The following is a 16,345-nucleotide window of genomic DNA, read 5'->3' as shown; positions in this document are numbered from 1 at the left end:
AGTTTTGCTTTTTTTAAACAGCCAGATTAAGCCGATTTCATTTTCAACTTTTGACTTTCAAACATTAAGGCATTAGTTTTCACAATCTCAATCTCAAATAATTTATTGTTGATGGAGGGTCATGCATTTTCCTCAAGTCACTCAGGGAGGCTCAAGGAACATAAAAGAAAGAAAGAAAGAAAGAAAAAAAGAAAGAAAGAAAGAAAGAAAGATGAACAAGTCACACCCAGCCACCAGGCAAAGAGGTTATTTCTTTTAAATTTTATTAGAAATTTGTATTTTTTGTGTTGATCATATTCTTCTTGAATCTGTTTTTATGTTTTTTATATATTTTTTAATATTCATTTAACACTACATATTTATTACTGTGGTACATTTTTCAGATCAGAATTAAAAATTCTCAAAACGTTGTCATCTTCCACATCATAGTCACTTGTGCACATCATAACAATTTCTCTCCTTTTTTTTAAGCAATTTACAAATTTATTAGCACATTCATGCCAAAAGCCCACAAGCTCCTGCAAAGAGACACAGCAGAAATGGGAAAAAACAATCAAAGTGAGACACAACCAACTAGATAAAAGACATAAAACAACCAAAAGAAGACACAAAATTACTACAAGTGACACAAAACGACCACAAAAGAGGCAAAATTATCTTAGAGACACATAATTACCTGAATATCACACAAAAGACACTAAATGACCACAGAGACACAATACCACAAGATGTTTAGCCTCACCCTCAATATTGAGAAAATTTGCATTTAATTAAACCTCGAAAGCAGCAGAAAACTTTTATTTTGACAAAATTTAAGACATTCGTGCATAAATTGATGCAGAAGAGGCAAAAACTAATGCATAAAAATTCACAACAATGCAGAAAATTAAGCGTTTCCTGCTCGCAATTTTCGCAACAGCCCTTTTTATATGTCTTCCCAATGTTGAAACAAAACATGTCCAATTACAATTCAGATCTTAATCTCATCACTTCCTCTATGAAATTTTCAAACTAAACACAAAACAACCAATTTAAATCTGTCCAGACAAAAGGGAAGTGAGACATTTTCTTAAGTAACTAAATGAATAAAAAAGTCTCTTGGACTCTTTATGAAGCTCTGCCCCTCCTCCAGTCTGACAGGAAGAATCTTTTTTTAACAGTATATTGTAAAATGTTGATTTAGTTCCCTTTCAAAGTCACTGATGATCACGACGTTGAAATGTCTGCAGCTGACGTTTTGTACTCTGATGTTAAATTCACAAGAGAGAAGAGAAACGTTGATGGTGAGTTTAAGGGTTTTTTGGGGGAGTTTTTCCTTATTTACTGTTACAACAAAGATATGTCACATGTTGTAAAGCCCCTCTGAGGCAAACTGTGATTTGTTATATTGGGTTTTAATAATAAAATTGAATAAAATATGAGCTATATGGATTTATTTTATTTACATCCCTCTAAATCTACTAAAAACGCTGCCTGAGCTTTCTTAGAAATAACTAATAAGATGTGTTTCTTTCTTTTGTTTAAGATTGAATTATGATTAATTAATTTTATCTGTGGTCGGCACACATCGACTGCTCATTTAAAACCAGTTTTGTGTTTTCTGTGGCAGGGGCCGCTTCCTCGCCAGCTGAAACCACTTATTCTGAAGTCAGGATATTAAAGAGCGAACCATCCACAGAGCTTCCTGGTGAGTACTAAAGAAAGCGAGACATATAAAATGCAACAGGAAGGAAATGTGACCTCCGGTCAGTGGTCATCATTAGGCAAAAGGCCAACAGTCTTAAAGGGACAGTTCACCTGAAACTCTAAAATATCCATTTTTCCTCTCAGCTGTAGACATTTATCAATCTAGATTGTTTTGGTGTTAGTTGCCCAGTGTAGGCTCTCATTATTATTATTATTTATTTATTTCAAAGCATGAGAAAAAAGGCAATGACCACCTTAACAAGAGATGACCTGAATTTTTTTTTTTTTTTAAAGAGTTAGTTACACAGAAATTACCTGAAAATTAGAAAGAAAAGAAAAGTTGAATGAAGAAGAAAATGACCTGGAAAAAGATCTAAAAATTAAAATACATATAATAATAATGTGTGTAACATACATATTTTCGACATTTTTAAAATACTTTTTTTGTCTTTATTATAAGACAGAATAATTCTTGCCTTTTTTATGTTTTTGAAAAAAATAAGACAAATTTACTCAGATTTCTAAGTTTTAAATGCTTGTGAAAGGCCTCTGAATTTATCACAATGAAACTGCTGTTGATCCAGGTTTCAAAGGGTTAAACTTTAACATTGTTTTGTCAGAATAAAACTTTTTTTGTCTTTACTGTGTAGAATAACATTTATTAACGTAAGTGAATAACACTGCAGGCAAAAATATTAGTACTTAATCATATAAAATATTACATCTTCCTGTAACTTTCATCAGTTTGAAACCAGAGTTAATGTTTGTTATATAAATATGTAGAAATATTAGGAGAATTAATTGTATGTGGAGAGTTTAAAGGTCAGTTAAAGGCCAAAGGTGGAAAAAAAAATACATAAATACAGCATCAGAAACTTTCAGTAACATGAACTTTATCTGAGGTAAACCAACATAATCTGGCGCAGTAACATATTTGTCTTTCACAATATCTACTGTTAATTTTTTACTCTGACTTACTTTTAAATATGTTAGGGGGAAGTCAAGTTCAAGGACAAATAAGGAAATATGTACATATCTTGACATACTGTATGTGCAGAGACTTCTTCTGTGATGAATTTATGCTTCGTCATTAAAATGAAGCAGAAGTTACAGCCGTCAGACAACACAAGAAAGAGCTCAAAAAGCAGCTTTTCAGTCTCAAACATGGTAGTTTTTTGGGGACCCATCGCCCGTGTTCCTGGAGGTTGAAGAGTTTTCTATCTTAACTTTAAATCTCAGTATACGTAATTATCGTTACAACTATGATTCAAACAAAGACCTGCAAAACAACTCCAACTTTTTATATTAAAAACTGAGTAATTATTTTTTGACTGATATCACTCAGCTTTTAAATAAAAAAAAAAACAAACAATAACAGCAGTTAAAGCCAAACAATAATGTCAAAGAAATGCCAGACAAGAGTGAAGGTTGAATAACAAAAAACAAATTTGAGGCAGAAATATGTTAAAATACAAAAATAAAAAAAATAAAAATTAAATAAAAAAAGGAAGTAAACAGAAATATAATAATAACAACATTAATAACAATAATATATAATAATAAATAATAATAATAATAATAATAATAATAATAATAATAATAATAAATAATAACAAGCAGGATTGAGACAGAATAAAAAGATGAATTATTAGAAAAATATTAAAGATAAATTAAAAGAAAATTAAAAACAGACAAATTGAAAAGAGACAACATCACATTAAAGCAAGTCTATAATGGGTTTTAAGAAGTGATTTAAAAATAAGTCACTGATTCTGCGAGCCTTATCTCCTCAGGCGGGCCGTTTCAAAGCCCGGATGGCAAACTTAAAGGTTACTACGAACAACATCTTTAGTTCGTGCACTCAGAGCGGTGTGGTCTAAAAACAGAGCAGCTGCACATTTGTGCAAAAGCCAAATAGAAACCTGGTTGTGCAAACATACGTTGAGCTAAGAATCATAAAGATGTTTGTTTAATCCAGGAAAAAATGAATCTGAGTAACTCCGCCTCAGTTACAGAAGCCTGGTTTCTCTCTTACATTGTATTTAAGACACAGTTTATTGGAGAAAGTGCCCTGAAACTGGTGTTTGCCTTCTGCTGTTAAAACAGACTCCCATCAACAAGAGGCATCGAACGGACGATCAAAGGTCACGTCAGAGCGAGCGGCCGTGCTCGTTCTCAGTTTGCTCCTGACTGCTGCTGTCGTCGCGCTCGGCTCATCTGTGAGTTTGTGCGATTGCAAATAAAAGAATTAAGATTTATTAATAAAATCTGATGATGTTTTTGAAGAACAGAGACTCTCTGTCAGAGACTGGAGACTCTCAGCTGACCTCAGCTCATAACTTTGAGGTTAAACTTCAGTTTGTTTGTTGTTAAAGGTTCAGCGTGTAGGATTTAGGGGGATACATCAGCAGCGATATTTTTTTTTTTTTTAAATCAGTTTTAATCTTCTGGTCCATTTATTTTGGAGATGAAGAGACAAATGAATTGTGAAGAAATGTAGACCTACATAGAGAGCAAGTCCTTAATAAATGTATAAATGCCGCCATTTCTACAGTAGCCCAGAACGGACAAACTAACTGACTGTAGATGGACACTTTTTCGGCAGGCTCTCCACAATGAGCAGCATCTGAAAAACACTGAATTTTCTAACATGAAACTGCTTTATTCAGCATTTTTACTGGTTAAAATCAATAGATATGTTTGTTTTAGAGAGGAAGAAACCTCTGCACATAATTCGGCTCCTGGTAAAACGTCTGAATCTGAATTTGTAACATGAAACTGCTCTTTTCAGTGTTTTTTTTTTTTTAAATCAGTTTTAATCTTCTGGTCCATTTATTTTGGAGATGAAGAGACAAATGAATTGTGAAGAAATGTAGAGTTTCAGCCAGTTGCAATCTACAATCCTCTACATTTTACTAAATCCCCCCAAATCTTACACACTGTTCTTTTAATTGATATATTTTCCTTTTCTTGTACTGTGTTGTTATAAAAATCAGCAGCAAATGTCACATTTTCTGTCCTTTTAGCAAACCAGTTTTTATCTACAGCTCTCTACTTTACTGAATTAATCTTGTAATGATTCTGAAAAACTGATTGCAGCTCTTTAAATGACACTTTCTTTTTCTTTCAGCTTATAAAAACATTCAAACCGTGGAGCATCTCCAAAAGCTGATAGATGAGCGTGACGCTGCCGTAAAAAATCTCACAGGTAAACTTTGTCAGCGGCAAGGTCACTTTACAACGTGTCACATTTTGGACTCAACTCGGTTTCTCTCTGACTAATTCTGATGAATCACTGATGAAAGTGACGTGTCTTTATCCTCTTTTATAACAACGAAATGCCGGGAAGTAAAATCATGCCACACGGTGCAGCAAACGTCCCCACTTCCTCCTGACAAAACAAGAAGTACCTGATGTTGCACCTGACTGACGTCTTTGCTGTGATCTCTTCAAAGGCGACTCATGTCAGAAATGTGACGACGGCTGGGAGGAACATGGTGGAAAGTGCTATTATTTCTCCCAGGGTAAATTACCCTGGATTCAGAGCAGAGACGCGTGTCGACGGCGCGGAGGAGATCTGGTTAAGATTGACAGCAGACATGCGCAGGTATCACACACTGCAGCTGGCTCTTGTTTTATCACATCCTAATGTTTCCACATTTTTTTAATTGCTGTTTTTTGTTGTTGTTTTTTATATATATGTTTTTAATGCTTTTTGATGTTCTTTTTTTAAGTTTTGAATTTTGGATTTTCTACTGTTTTTTTACGTTCTGTTTTACCGTTTCATTTTATGGTACCATATTTGCTGCCAAGACTAATTTATTTATACGTAATATCTGTATGACTGAAAACTCCAATTAAGATGTTGTCAAATTTTTTAAAAAAACGTTGCCTGTCCAGAGCTTCCTGGAGCAGAAACTGAGAAAAGAAATGGAAACACATGAGGACAAATTCTGGATTGGACTCACAGACTCACAGGAAGAGACAAAATGGTTTTGGGCAGACGGATCACCGTTAGACTCAAGGTTTGCGCACTGAAAATATTTTTTCTCAATTTCTGAAATCAAAAAGTTACCAGTTTTATTTAAGTAAGTATTTTTGTTCCCAATATCTCAGTTTGACATTTTGGAGCGGTATGGAGCCAGACAACTGGAAAAAGAACGATGATTCTGGAGAGGACTGTGTGAGGATGGGGGAGAAATCTGGAGCTGAAGACCTGAAGTGTTGGTTTGATAAAGCCTGCACAGCACCTCACAAAAGAATCTGTGAGAAACCAACAGAAACCAGACATCTCAAGTGCGTCTGAAACACAGTTCAGCTTGGAGGGCAGCACCACCTAATTAAACCCTTAGGGCCCACTTTAGCATTACATACACTCGTATCGCTCTGCGCACAAAATACGCCTTTCAAAATCGAGCTTTAAAAATATTATAAATAAATATTATTTTCTGCTTTCATTTAGTTCGTTTTTTTAACCAACATCAATCCTAATCATAAATATATAAATACATAAATTTGATTTTATTTTATTTTAACTTTAAATGACAGGTTTGTCATAATGCCACTATGTTTTAGATTTAAAAAAAAAAAAAAAAACAACAATTGTTTTTTTATTATTATTTTCAATATACTACATGCAAAATAGATTTTTTCTGATTATCACAGCCTGGGGTGTCAGTGATTCATGGCAACAGTGATTCTGACAGTGCACCTAGTGAAAATAGCAAAAAAAACATCAGGTGGAAAATAGCCAAATTTACAAATTCTAAGGCAAAAGCCCAGAAATAATACAATGCATGTTTTTACACTTTGATGGCTTTAGGATTGAAAACTTTGAATGGGTTTTAATGGTACATTTTTGCACTTAACCGTATGAACCTGACAGTTTTGTTCACACAGTGTATTTAGACTTTTTGTAGGAGCTGAGCAGGAAACTCCGATTAAACGTTTTTAATCTGTTTTTACATTACGCTGTATGTTTTCTTACTGTGCAAATAAAACTTTCTCAGTGCATTTTTATTTCTGAGTTAACAATTTTATCTTTGTGCGTGCTGTTTTTAAAAACATTTTAAACAAATTATGTCTTTAGAAAGTGATGAGGAAAAATTCGGGCATTTCAAACAGCGGTTAAGCGCCCCGAGTGTTTTTACTGATCTTAATTTTTTATCCAGCAGCTCGGGTCACCTGTAAAAATTAGGTAACTAACTTACTTACTTATTTATTTATTCATTTATAATTTTCACTTTAAGGCATTTACAAAAAAATGGGAGTATATCAAATTGAACATAACGGTAACCCTTTTTGGTCTTTTTCTCATTTTGTTGATTCGCATGATAATAAAACAAATGGATCACTTTTCAAAAGTGTTATTTATTTAAAAGATAACTAAATCTAAACAGCTGAAAGTATCAACATCCAACTGCTTTAAGAGAGACAAAAAAAAAATCAAAGCCTTGACGAACAGTAAAATCGACACTTAATGTAAACTTTTATCTTTTAAGATTGAAAAAATCAGAGGCTGGTTTCACAGAAACATTTTAACGCGGCTCAGAATCTGAGGTTTGTAAACAATGTTTTTGAGCGAGTAATGAGAAGTTACTGAGTGCTGCAGCATAAACTCGGCTCTGCAGCGTGTTGAGACGTTTTGCTGCGTTCACATGGATCAGGCGGACGGTCGGCGGCACACAGACATCACTTTCTGGGCGGCGCAAGAAAAACCAAAAGTCCGACGGGATGGCAGGACGGTAAAAAGAAACACACGTGACGATACGTTACAATGGTGATGCCAAATTGTTTACAAAGACTGAAATAAAATCTATTAAATTAGATTATTTTGTGTTTATTATTTTATGTGAATATTATCGTAATGTCCAGGTTTGTCATGTTTTCATCTTGTGTGACAGGAAAACGTCATAAATTTCAAAGCGGAGGACGGCAAAAGGTTTCAATATTGTAACTTTGGATCACAGTACTGTTTTCTGTTGTTCTCCATCACCCAGTTTCACCATCCTGCTCTGGTCTAGTAAAATGACACCCAGATTGCCGTCGACTGGCTCCCTGATCCCATCTGAACGCAGCATTTTACTGCTGGAAGTTCTTTGTACTGGAGCACAAATGGCTGGATTTTTCCAGTCTTCTAGCTGTTGAATTTTTTAGAAGGCTGCTGAAGTGAAGGGAGCTGAGCTGTTTGATGCAGTTGTTACATCAGCCATGTTTTTCAGTTTTAATTCAACCAGAATTTTTGGCAAATTTGTACCGTTCGAGAGCTAAACAGCTTTGTGCAAAAGATGAAGTTAGATGTCTGTCACTACACGAGTCTGTCTTTGTGAAACCAAACCCCTGAAATAGCAGCTACACCGTGCAGCAGTCCAACAGACTGAAATAGTTTGGAAAAAAGGCTGGTTGTGATGTTTTTTTAAAAAAAAATGACTTCAGGCTGCAGAGAGATTTAAGTAATAAAAGATGTAATTAAACTAAATTAAAATTGCAGATGACATGATGAAAAAAAGGTCTTTCTGTGGTTTATAATTCTGTTTGAGTTTTAAGTTTAATTCACATATTCTGACATGCAACCTGATGCCCAAATTCAACAGAAGTTTTCTTAAAAAAACAGTGATATGTGCTCTACGTTCCCTTCATCATTCTGACTCCTGCTCCTCAGGTGTAAACCGTGTGTCACCTGTCGCCTGCTGCTCCTCAGCTCTTCTGTCTCCCCCCCGCAGGTCTCGGACGGCGAGGATTCGTACGAGCAACGCCTCCATGGTGCTGCTGTCCAGAGGCGAGGAGGAGAACCAGCGAGGGCTGTTGGGAACGCAAGAGCGGTCTGGGCGAAGGTAGAACAAGTCGGTGCGCCGCCTCACCGACTCTGAGCTGGACGGAAGGAGAGAAAACAGGAAATAGAGACGGTTGATGAGTGAAGACTGACAGAGCCACGTCTGTCTGTAGAAACAGAGACGTTAGACTGCTCACAAAATACACAAGTCCATAAGTAATTTGATGTATCCTCGTTTTCACGTGTTGGTTTGTTTCCCTTGATGCACCCTTTATGTAAAAGTACAAACTTTTAGACTGATAACAACTTAAAGCTCCTAAAGATGGAAATGTTTCCTCTGATTTGTTTAGCAAACAGTGTGAAGATTTAAAATCAAGGTTAGGCCATTTTACAGCAAATATCTGCACGCAATTTTCCCTTTATCAGTGCTTAATTCTTTGATGTCTTATTAAATAATTGTTGCAAATTTTAATTTGCAGCATTTTACAAGATTTCAAAGAGCGCTTTACAAAAAGCAAGACATTAAAGACAGATGACAGAAATGCAACACTATGTATAAAATGGTATACTATGTAGGATTTTCCAAAAAAAATCAATTTATAGACAAAAGTAATTCCCTTTCAATAATAACTAATGATCCACTGGAAGTGTGTGGTGGTGTGTTTATCTGCCCTCTGTCTGGGTTTTTATTTTCTAATTATTTTTGCTGTGTTCTCGATGTTCCTGGAAACAGCGTGCAGGTTTTATAAAAAGGTATCAACAAGGTGTCAGATCATAAACAGCACACATCCAAGAGGAAGCTACAAAAATAGAAGCCACAGCACTGAGAAAAAAAACAACACAAATACCTCTACTTTTACTTCCCCGGGCTATACTGTTTATAAACAGTAACCATAAAGTTCTTCAAAAGTTCATATGATCAGTATTTTTAGGAAAAAATGGGTCAATTATGTGAATGGGATCAGTTATTATAAAATCAGTTCTTGCAGGTTTAAGCACCAACTACTGGCACACGGGCAAATCCCACTAAATCCTTTCATCACATTAGCAGAAGGGAGGAGAGTAAAAATAATCACCGTGGACAAAGATTAAATAACAAGACTAAACTAAAATACATAAAACATAGATACGAACCACTTGGACAGGTAGAACTCGTAGAGTCTGACTGGACAGCGAAGAGGGTTCTCCGTGTTCTCCATCATTTCCACAGATCCCTCTTTACTCTCAGATTTTTTCCGCTTCTTAGCCGGGACGCCGTCTGCGTCTGCCAACACACGCACACACACACGAACAGCTCCTCAGTGAAATATAACAACACGAATGTGCATGTGTCCTTGTGTTAGTTCACATGCAGTGAAAAAGGCCAAAATATCGACTGTTCATGACTTTCATTAACAGCACCTGCACAAAGCGTCTCTGAAAGATGTTTAATTTTTATAATGTGTTAAATCTATGTTTATTACAACAGAATCTGGTTTTTCATTTTGACTCTCGGATATATTTGTACCTGACTCCGCCGTGTTCACGGGCGTTGTTGGGTAGAAGCGCAGGAATTTGGTCTTGGTGTTGTTCTCGTTGGTTCTGGTGCGGCGCCTGATGAGGGCGAAGGACAGCCGGCGGTGCTGCTCCACCGTGGTGAAACCTAAATACTTGCAGCAGAAGAAGAGCAGAGTGCTGAGGAGGACGATGGGGGAGTACGCCCCCAGCTGTTTACAGTCCCACAGTAACTCCTCCTCCACGCGGGAATGGATACGACCTGCAGAGACAGGGAGAGGGACCCGTTAGAAAATGTGTCTCTGTGAGACAGAAGAAAGACAAAAACCTGCGTGATGACTCACCGCTGGCTGTGATTTTGGGTTTGAAAGCTTTCAGGATTTTGGTGAACTTTGTGGAGAATTTCTCATAGATCACATCGCTGAATATGTTCTCCATACGGCCGTTATCAAAAAGGTGCTAAAGAGAAACAACAAAATAACCGTCAGACATAAAAAAAACAAGAACTGTGACCGTATTATTTCTGATATCCTCTGCAAATTATCAAGGCCTCTGAGACGAGAATAAATGAGTACAAATACTCATGGACGGTATATTTCCTCCTTGTTCACTGATGATCTAAATAAGTTGCTAAATGTTTCTCCTGTTGCCTTTTTTTAAAACAACACAGCTGAGAGGCTCCGAAAAGTTAGTAGTCCTCTCCTCCCGTCACCCTGGGACCTTAGATCGTCTTGTTCGTTTGTTTTTGGACGTAGAAATGTTGTTTTTTTGCAAAACATCCGTAACAGTGTCCCCTACACTACAGTGAAAACACAGATTGATGGAAAATCTCGTCAATGGCAGGGAAAGAGTTAAAAAAAGAAAAAGGGGGAAACCCTGCTGCTGACTGTGATGACATGTTTTTGGACTGATCTAGCAGCAGCAGTTTGATGCAGCATAATGCACTGTGTGTAGTACTGGCGGAGCGAAACCACAGCATTATTACCGGTTCTATTTATCAGTTAAAAATGTTATTATTGGAATTATCGGTATGACGTCATAGGTACCATTATCAGTCCAGATAATTATCATATATCCCTAAAAAACACCCATAAAAAATCTGATTTCTAGCACTGCAAAGCTACTGTAAGTGCTGTAACTGTGTGTGTGACGTCATCTTGCCTGCTGTATGCTGAGACAGAGGTAGAAGAGGCTGTGGGGGGAGTAAGGCGCTCCATCAGGTCGCTTCACCTCAGTAATGAAACAACAGAGGTTGTTGCTCAGCTCCACCGCAGAGCAGCGGAGAACATCCTCCTTTAACGTCACGGCAAGAGCTGATAGAAAGAGTCAGAGGAAATGTGTTAAAAACCTGCATTTGTTTAGTTTTGTTCTGGTGAAAAACTTATTCTAAACTTTAAGGCTGCTTCAAGGAAACAAATCCTAAAAAAACTGAAATCCAAAAAGAGACAAAACATACAAGAAACAGAGTCCAGGTCGTTTTGTGATTCCCTCCACTGTATCCATCTCTTCCAAGCGTCAATTCCTGTTTGACTCCTCAGTTTGCGGTGTTTCCGATAGCTGACCTTGGAGGAGCGTCTGTGAGATGTCTCCTCTTTAGCTGTTTTGGACGACTGATGCAGTTTACGAACCTTTGACAGAAAGCAGAGAGTCAAAATTACACCGCAGAAAGTAGAGACTGCAGCTTCTAAACTCCCCAAAACTTTCTTTGTACCTTGTTCTTGTTGTGGACTTTCCTCTCGGTTTGTGACAGTGGAGAGGCTGATTCTGGGCTCGGTGAGCTTTGGGGATCCCCTCCTCTCTCCAGAGGAGCAGGAGGAGCAGGAGGAGGAGGAGGTGGAGGTGGGAGCTCAGGCTGAGTGTCTCTGGTCGTGTCTGCCTCTAAAACCCGAGGACGTTTTTTGTGGTTGTGTTGTGGACTGAGCGACCCGCCGCTGTTGTCCGAGGAGGAGTCCTCCCGTCTGTTGAAAGTGTCCTGATGATCTGACCCCAAGTCTTTGCCACAGTTACCGCTGTGATCTGAAAATAACAAGGACGATTTAAATTGCAGACAAACCAGCTCGGAGCTGTAGAGTCTGTGTGTTTTTGATTTAACATTAAACCAGAGAGGAGGCTTATCTATAAATGCATCATTTTTCTCTCATTTTTTGGGCTTTATTTAATCTGGATGGTGTCTTGGGATCTAAATAAAATAAAAAGGAAGTTCTTGCATTACAATCATGTCACACAAGTGAACACAATATTCACTGAGAGGAGTAGCAGAATATGGAAATGTAATATATCCTTTATAACGTCCATAATAGTAGTATTTGCAGTATTTTCTGACAGATTCATTTGTGGAATAAATAGACCTGACACCAAAACTGTCACTGCAGATCGTAAATTTAAGCATCGAATCAACAGTGTGAGCACTGGCCAGATGTGCAATGTCAAGTAAGCCAAATTAATTCAAAACAATCAAAACGTGGCCCGACAGTAGTTGACCGCAACTTGAAATTGAGGAACAGGAGCGGAGCAAAATAAGTGAGTCCCGTTACTTAAGGATAAGCAGCATTAGTAATCTGACACGTCATTGAGTTGAGCCCAGATTGAAAGTGATGTATTATATGAATACAGCTGCGTCATTGTGAGTCAGCCGACAGAATAAACTATTTAACCCTCAGAAAAGTCCTCAGAGCAAAAGAAAAAAAATAATCAATTTTATTTGTTGTGAAGACAAAAAAAACCAACAAAATCACACCAATTATTCTAAAATTATAATCATTTCCAAATTGTGCTTTTAAATATTGCAATGTATATAGTAGAAAAAAATATCGCAATGTCAGCTTTTCCCCAAAATTATGCAGCCAAAATTACACCATTTCTGACTAAATTAAAAGGATGCATTTAAACAATTGTTCATTTTAGTGATCCAGATTACACTGACTAATCTGAAGGCCTCATATTTGTGGGTGTAGTGTGAGTTACAGAGTCTGCTTCTTCAAGAGCATTTTTAATTCAAAGACACGAACGAAACCTTTAGTCAGTTTCTCCGGTGGAATAAAAACCTCCTCCGTCATCTCACACAAAGCTGCTTTGTATTAGAAACTAGAAACGAGAAACAATTTGGAAACATACTGCATGTAGGTGTACATGAAGTTCACAACATGTGAACTGATATATTTTATGTGGTGGTGATAATGTGATGCAAATATTCACAAATTCTATGCTGTATATTTAGTATGTTATGTTAATGTGTGTTTTAATTCTGACCAGCCAATAAAAAAAGATCTCAAAGCTAACTGTGCGACAAAGTTTTAAATGTAAAATTTTGTACATGGTCAAAACCAAAAAAAAAAAACAACAAAAAAGAGAAAATTATATAAAAATAATGTGCTTTGAAGAAAGGTTTGCAAAAGAGAGACACGCCCCTGAAATCTAAAATTGTATTTGTCACAAAACGACACTGATTGTTTAAGATGAATGAAACTGAAATAAAATGCTTCCATACTTTAAATGAAAGCTTGTGTTAATTTTCTGTATATTTTGGCTGAATAAATAAGGACATGGCACTCTGTTATACATATAATGTCACAAAAAGAGTTTTAGAAATATGGCAACCATAAACTCTTAATTCACTTAAAAGTCTTACCCTTTGAAGGGTGAGTTTCTTGTCTTTGTCCCTCTTCTGTCACCACTCTGTCCTCTCTCTCGTTCCTCTCATCTTGTGTTTTCTTCCTCTCAGACTCTTCCTCCAACAGGTCGGGCTGGATCCTCTCGTCTTTGGATTTCCCCGTCGGGTCGGAGAGGAACACGGGCACAGGAAGCTGCAGCGGGGACAGTGTGGAAAAGAAAGTCTGTAAAATCTGATTTTAGCACCGAGCAGAAGGCAGAGTGCATCTACTCATGACGAGAAGTTTGTGACAGCACGAGATGCAAACTTCAAAAGCATTCTCCTTAGATGAGCTCAAACATTTATTTTCTCAGAAAAATAATTAATTTTTGGTCCACATTTTCTATACCCGATCAGTTAAAGCCTGCGCTGTATTACTCCCCATTTTGTTTCATTTTAGTCTTCTCAACAACATAACTGAGCATAATTTTAGGAAATGTGTCCACTTTTGGCAAAATAAGCAGTGGCAGGTTGTTAGGGAGCGCTTCATCCCAGTGCTTCGTAAAAACATGCTACCAGGCCTTTTTTAAACGACGCCAATGGATGAGTATTATCACAATAAAAACAATACCTTAACACATTAGCGCTACGTTAACAGAGAGTTGACTAAACAGTTAATGCATTACTGATAAAAGCACAACACTTATTAATAATGAGTGTTTTTTCCATCTCCAGTTTTCGTTTCATCTGTCCTTCAGCACCAATCCTAAATTTTCTTTTAGGAGCCTTTTGTAACATTACCCAGTTTGGTTCATTAAAACTGTCTTAACTGCAATATTTGGTGCAATATTTCAACTATATAGATCCTCTGTGCAATAATTCAAATGTACAATATTCTTCCAACATGTGTCACATATTGTATATATATTTATTGTTGCTCTTAGTGATGTATATATCTGTTGTTTATTGTAGCATTGCACACATGTTTATATTTTCATATTTTGATCTTACTAGTTTTACACACTATATTGTTACAAAAGGCAAGATTTTAATATTTTACACACTTTTAACATTCAGCACATTATCCATATTATAATTTAAATGTTCTCAAATTAGTGCTTATTGTCTATTACTGTAGTTACATTTATGCACACTTACATAATCAGCATATTCTCCCACAAATGGGTTTTTCTGTCCAAAACTCAATTTGGACAAAACTCAAAGAAAATGCATAAATGTAAAGAATGAGAGCATTTGTGTCTTGCAGTGTTAAGTCCTGATATTTGTATGTGATCAAAGTGCTTTATGTACCGGTAAGGGCAGGCCCACAGGCGTCGGTGTGTACTGGCTGTACATGTTCATCGGCAGAGGGACGTACACCGGCACTGGAATAGGCAGGACGCTGGGTCCACAGTTGTCTTCACACAACAACAGAAAACAGAACAGAAACAACATTAAAAAACCTTAATTCTGAAAATAAAATACAAGTATATATTTGTATATTTCATTAAAGACATGTCGTGAACTCGTGGAAAAAACTAAACACACGGGCACAGGGTGCATCTTTATGAGAGTCAATGTCACATAAAAAACTGAAACTGACATTTAGCATTTAAAAATGTTTGTTTTTCCCTTTTTAAAATTAGTTTTTCTACATTCATATCTGTACTTATATTTACTTTATTGGTCCTTTTTGGCTTCTGTAGTTTTTACTTGAATTCACTGTTGTGGTGTCTTCAGATGTATCTGAGATTGACAGAAGACTTGGCGAGATCAGGCTAATAAGCCCTATGAGGAATATCTGTTTGGACCTTGTCATGACTCAATAAAACAATTAAAAAAACAAACTGTGAGTGACTTTCACCTGTCTGAGCCTCCGAGTCGACCGTCTTTGTCGTACAGGAGACTCCTTTGTTGTGGACCAACGGTGTGTGCAGAGCATGGACTTGTTCTTCAGCTCTATGGGGACTGTTTGAATACTGGCCTGAGGACACGAATGACAACTTTAGACAACAATGACGATAATCCAAAAATTAAAAGGGGTACAAATGTGTTACATCTTATCTCATTAAAATTTATGCTTAAAAGGTGCATTTTGTAAGCTTTGTAATTTATCTTAGTTTAAAACATTCAAAAAATGAATGAATCCTATCAGCAGAGGTATTCACAGCTAAACAGTCAGGGACAGGCCGTCCCTTCTGCAATAATACATCCTGGCAAGAGTGAGTCCATGGAAACAGCGTTAGACATTACAGTCTCAGTGAATTAATTTGTTATTATGAAAACGATTTAAAGATCAGGAGTTGGTTTTGTACAACTATTTGGAAAACTTGGAATAAACTTACATGTCCAACAACCTTTGTTTGAATTTCTGTGGCAGAAACTGTGAAGACACAACAGAGTTTGAGAAGTCAGAGAAACAAAATGAAACATCTTTCAAGGCAAAAATTAATACATTTTCTACAGCATAGGCACACGTGTGTGTGTGTGTGTGTGTGTGTGTGTGTGTGTGTGTGTGTACCAGACTGTGCATGGCTCTCAGAGGATCTGGAGCGCCTGGCCAAAGCATCAGCAAGTGAGATCACATTAGCGATGACAGGGGAGGACTCCACTGTGCCGGAGGGTCTGGGAGGTGAAGAGTCTGCAGGTAGGAAACGAAGAGTTAGTGATTGAACTCATAACATTTTGTACAGTAAATAAAAACAAAAGTCAAACTAGAAGTCTTCAGGCAGATCCGTTTTCATAACAACCCCCCTATGACTAGTGCCAGGCTGTTGAGCCAAGTTTACATGATGGCCGAAAGT

The 16,345-nt window shown here is 36.9% G+C and overlaps 2 protein-coding genes across 2 annotated transcripts in view; one reads left to right on the top strand and one right to left on the bottom strand.

Annotated features, from left to right (window-relative positions):
• Positions 1-1,130: 1,130 nt before the first annotated feature.
• illr4 (immune-related, lectin-like receptor 4) lies at positions 1,131-6,105 on the top strand. The gene is given in 8 exon segments (XM_042506838.1): positions 1,131-1,283; positions 1,610-1,687; positions 3,793-3,890; positions 3,893-3,905; positions 4,817-4,894; positions 5,142-5,293; positions 5,587-5,711; positions 5,803-6,105. Coding segments are annotated over 8 exon segments (798 nt in total). The 5' UTR covers positions 1,131-1,219; the 3' UTR covers positions 5,993-6,105.
• A 374-nt stretch (positions 6,106-6,479) lies between these two features.
• LOC121958133 overlaps positions 6,480-16,345 on the bottom strand; it is a 35,741-nt gene continuing 25,875 nt past the window's right edge. The window contains 13 exon segments of the mRNA XM_042507003.1: positions 6,480-8,556; positions 9,593-9,722; positions 9,966-10,214; positions 10,297-10,411; positions 11,114-11,265; positions 11,409-11,580; positions 11,664-11,968; positions 13,581-13,755; positions 14,853-14,959; positions 15,406-15,472; positions 15,475-15,525; positions 15,887-15,924; positions 16,063-16,182. Coding sequence (XP_042362937.1) covers positions 8,325-8,556; positions 9,593-9,722; positions 9,966-10,214; positions 10,297-10,411; positions 11,114-11,265; positions 11,409-11,580; positions 11,664-11,968; positions 13,581-13,755; positions 14,853-14,959; positions 15,406-15,472; positions 15,475-15,525; positions 15,887-15,924; positions 16,063-16,182 — 1,913 coding nt within the window. The 3' untranslated portion in view covers positions 6,480-8,324.

The sequence above is a fragment of the Plectropomus leopardus genome, chromosome 18, assembly GCF_008729295.1.
Source record: "Plectropomus leopardus isolate mb chromosome 18, YSFRI_Pleo_2.0, whole genome shotgun sequence".
NCBI classification, from domain to species: Eukaryota; Metazoa; Chordata; class Actinopteri; order Perciformes; family Serranidae; genus Plectropomus; species Plectropomus leopardus.
This window is presented reverse-complemented; position numbering and strand designations above follow the sequence as displayed.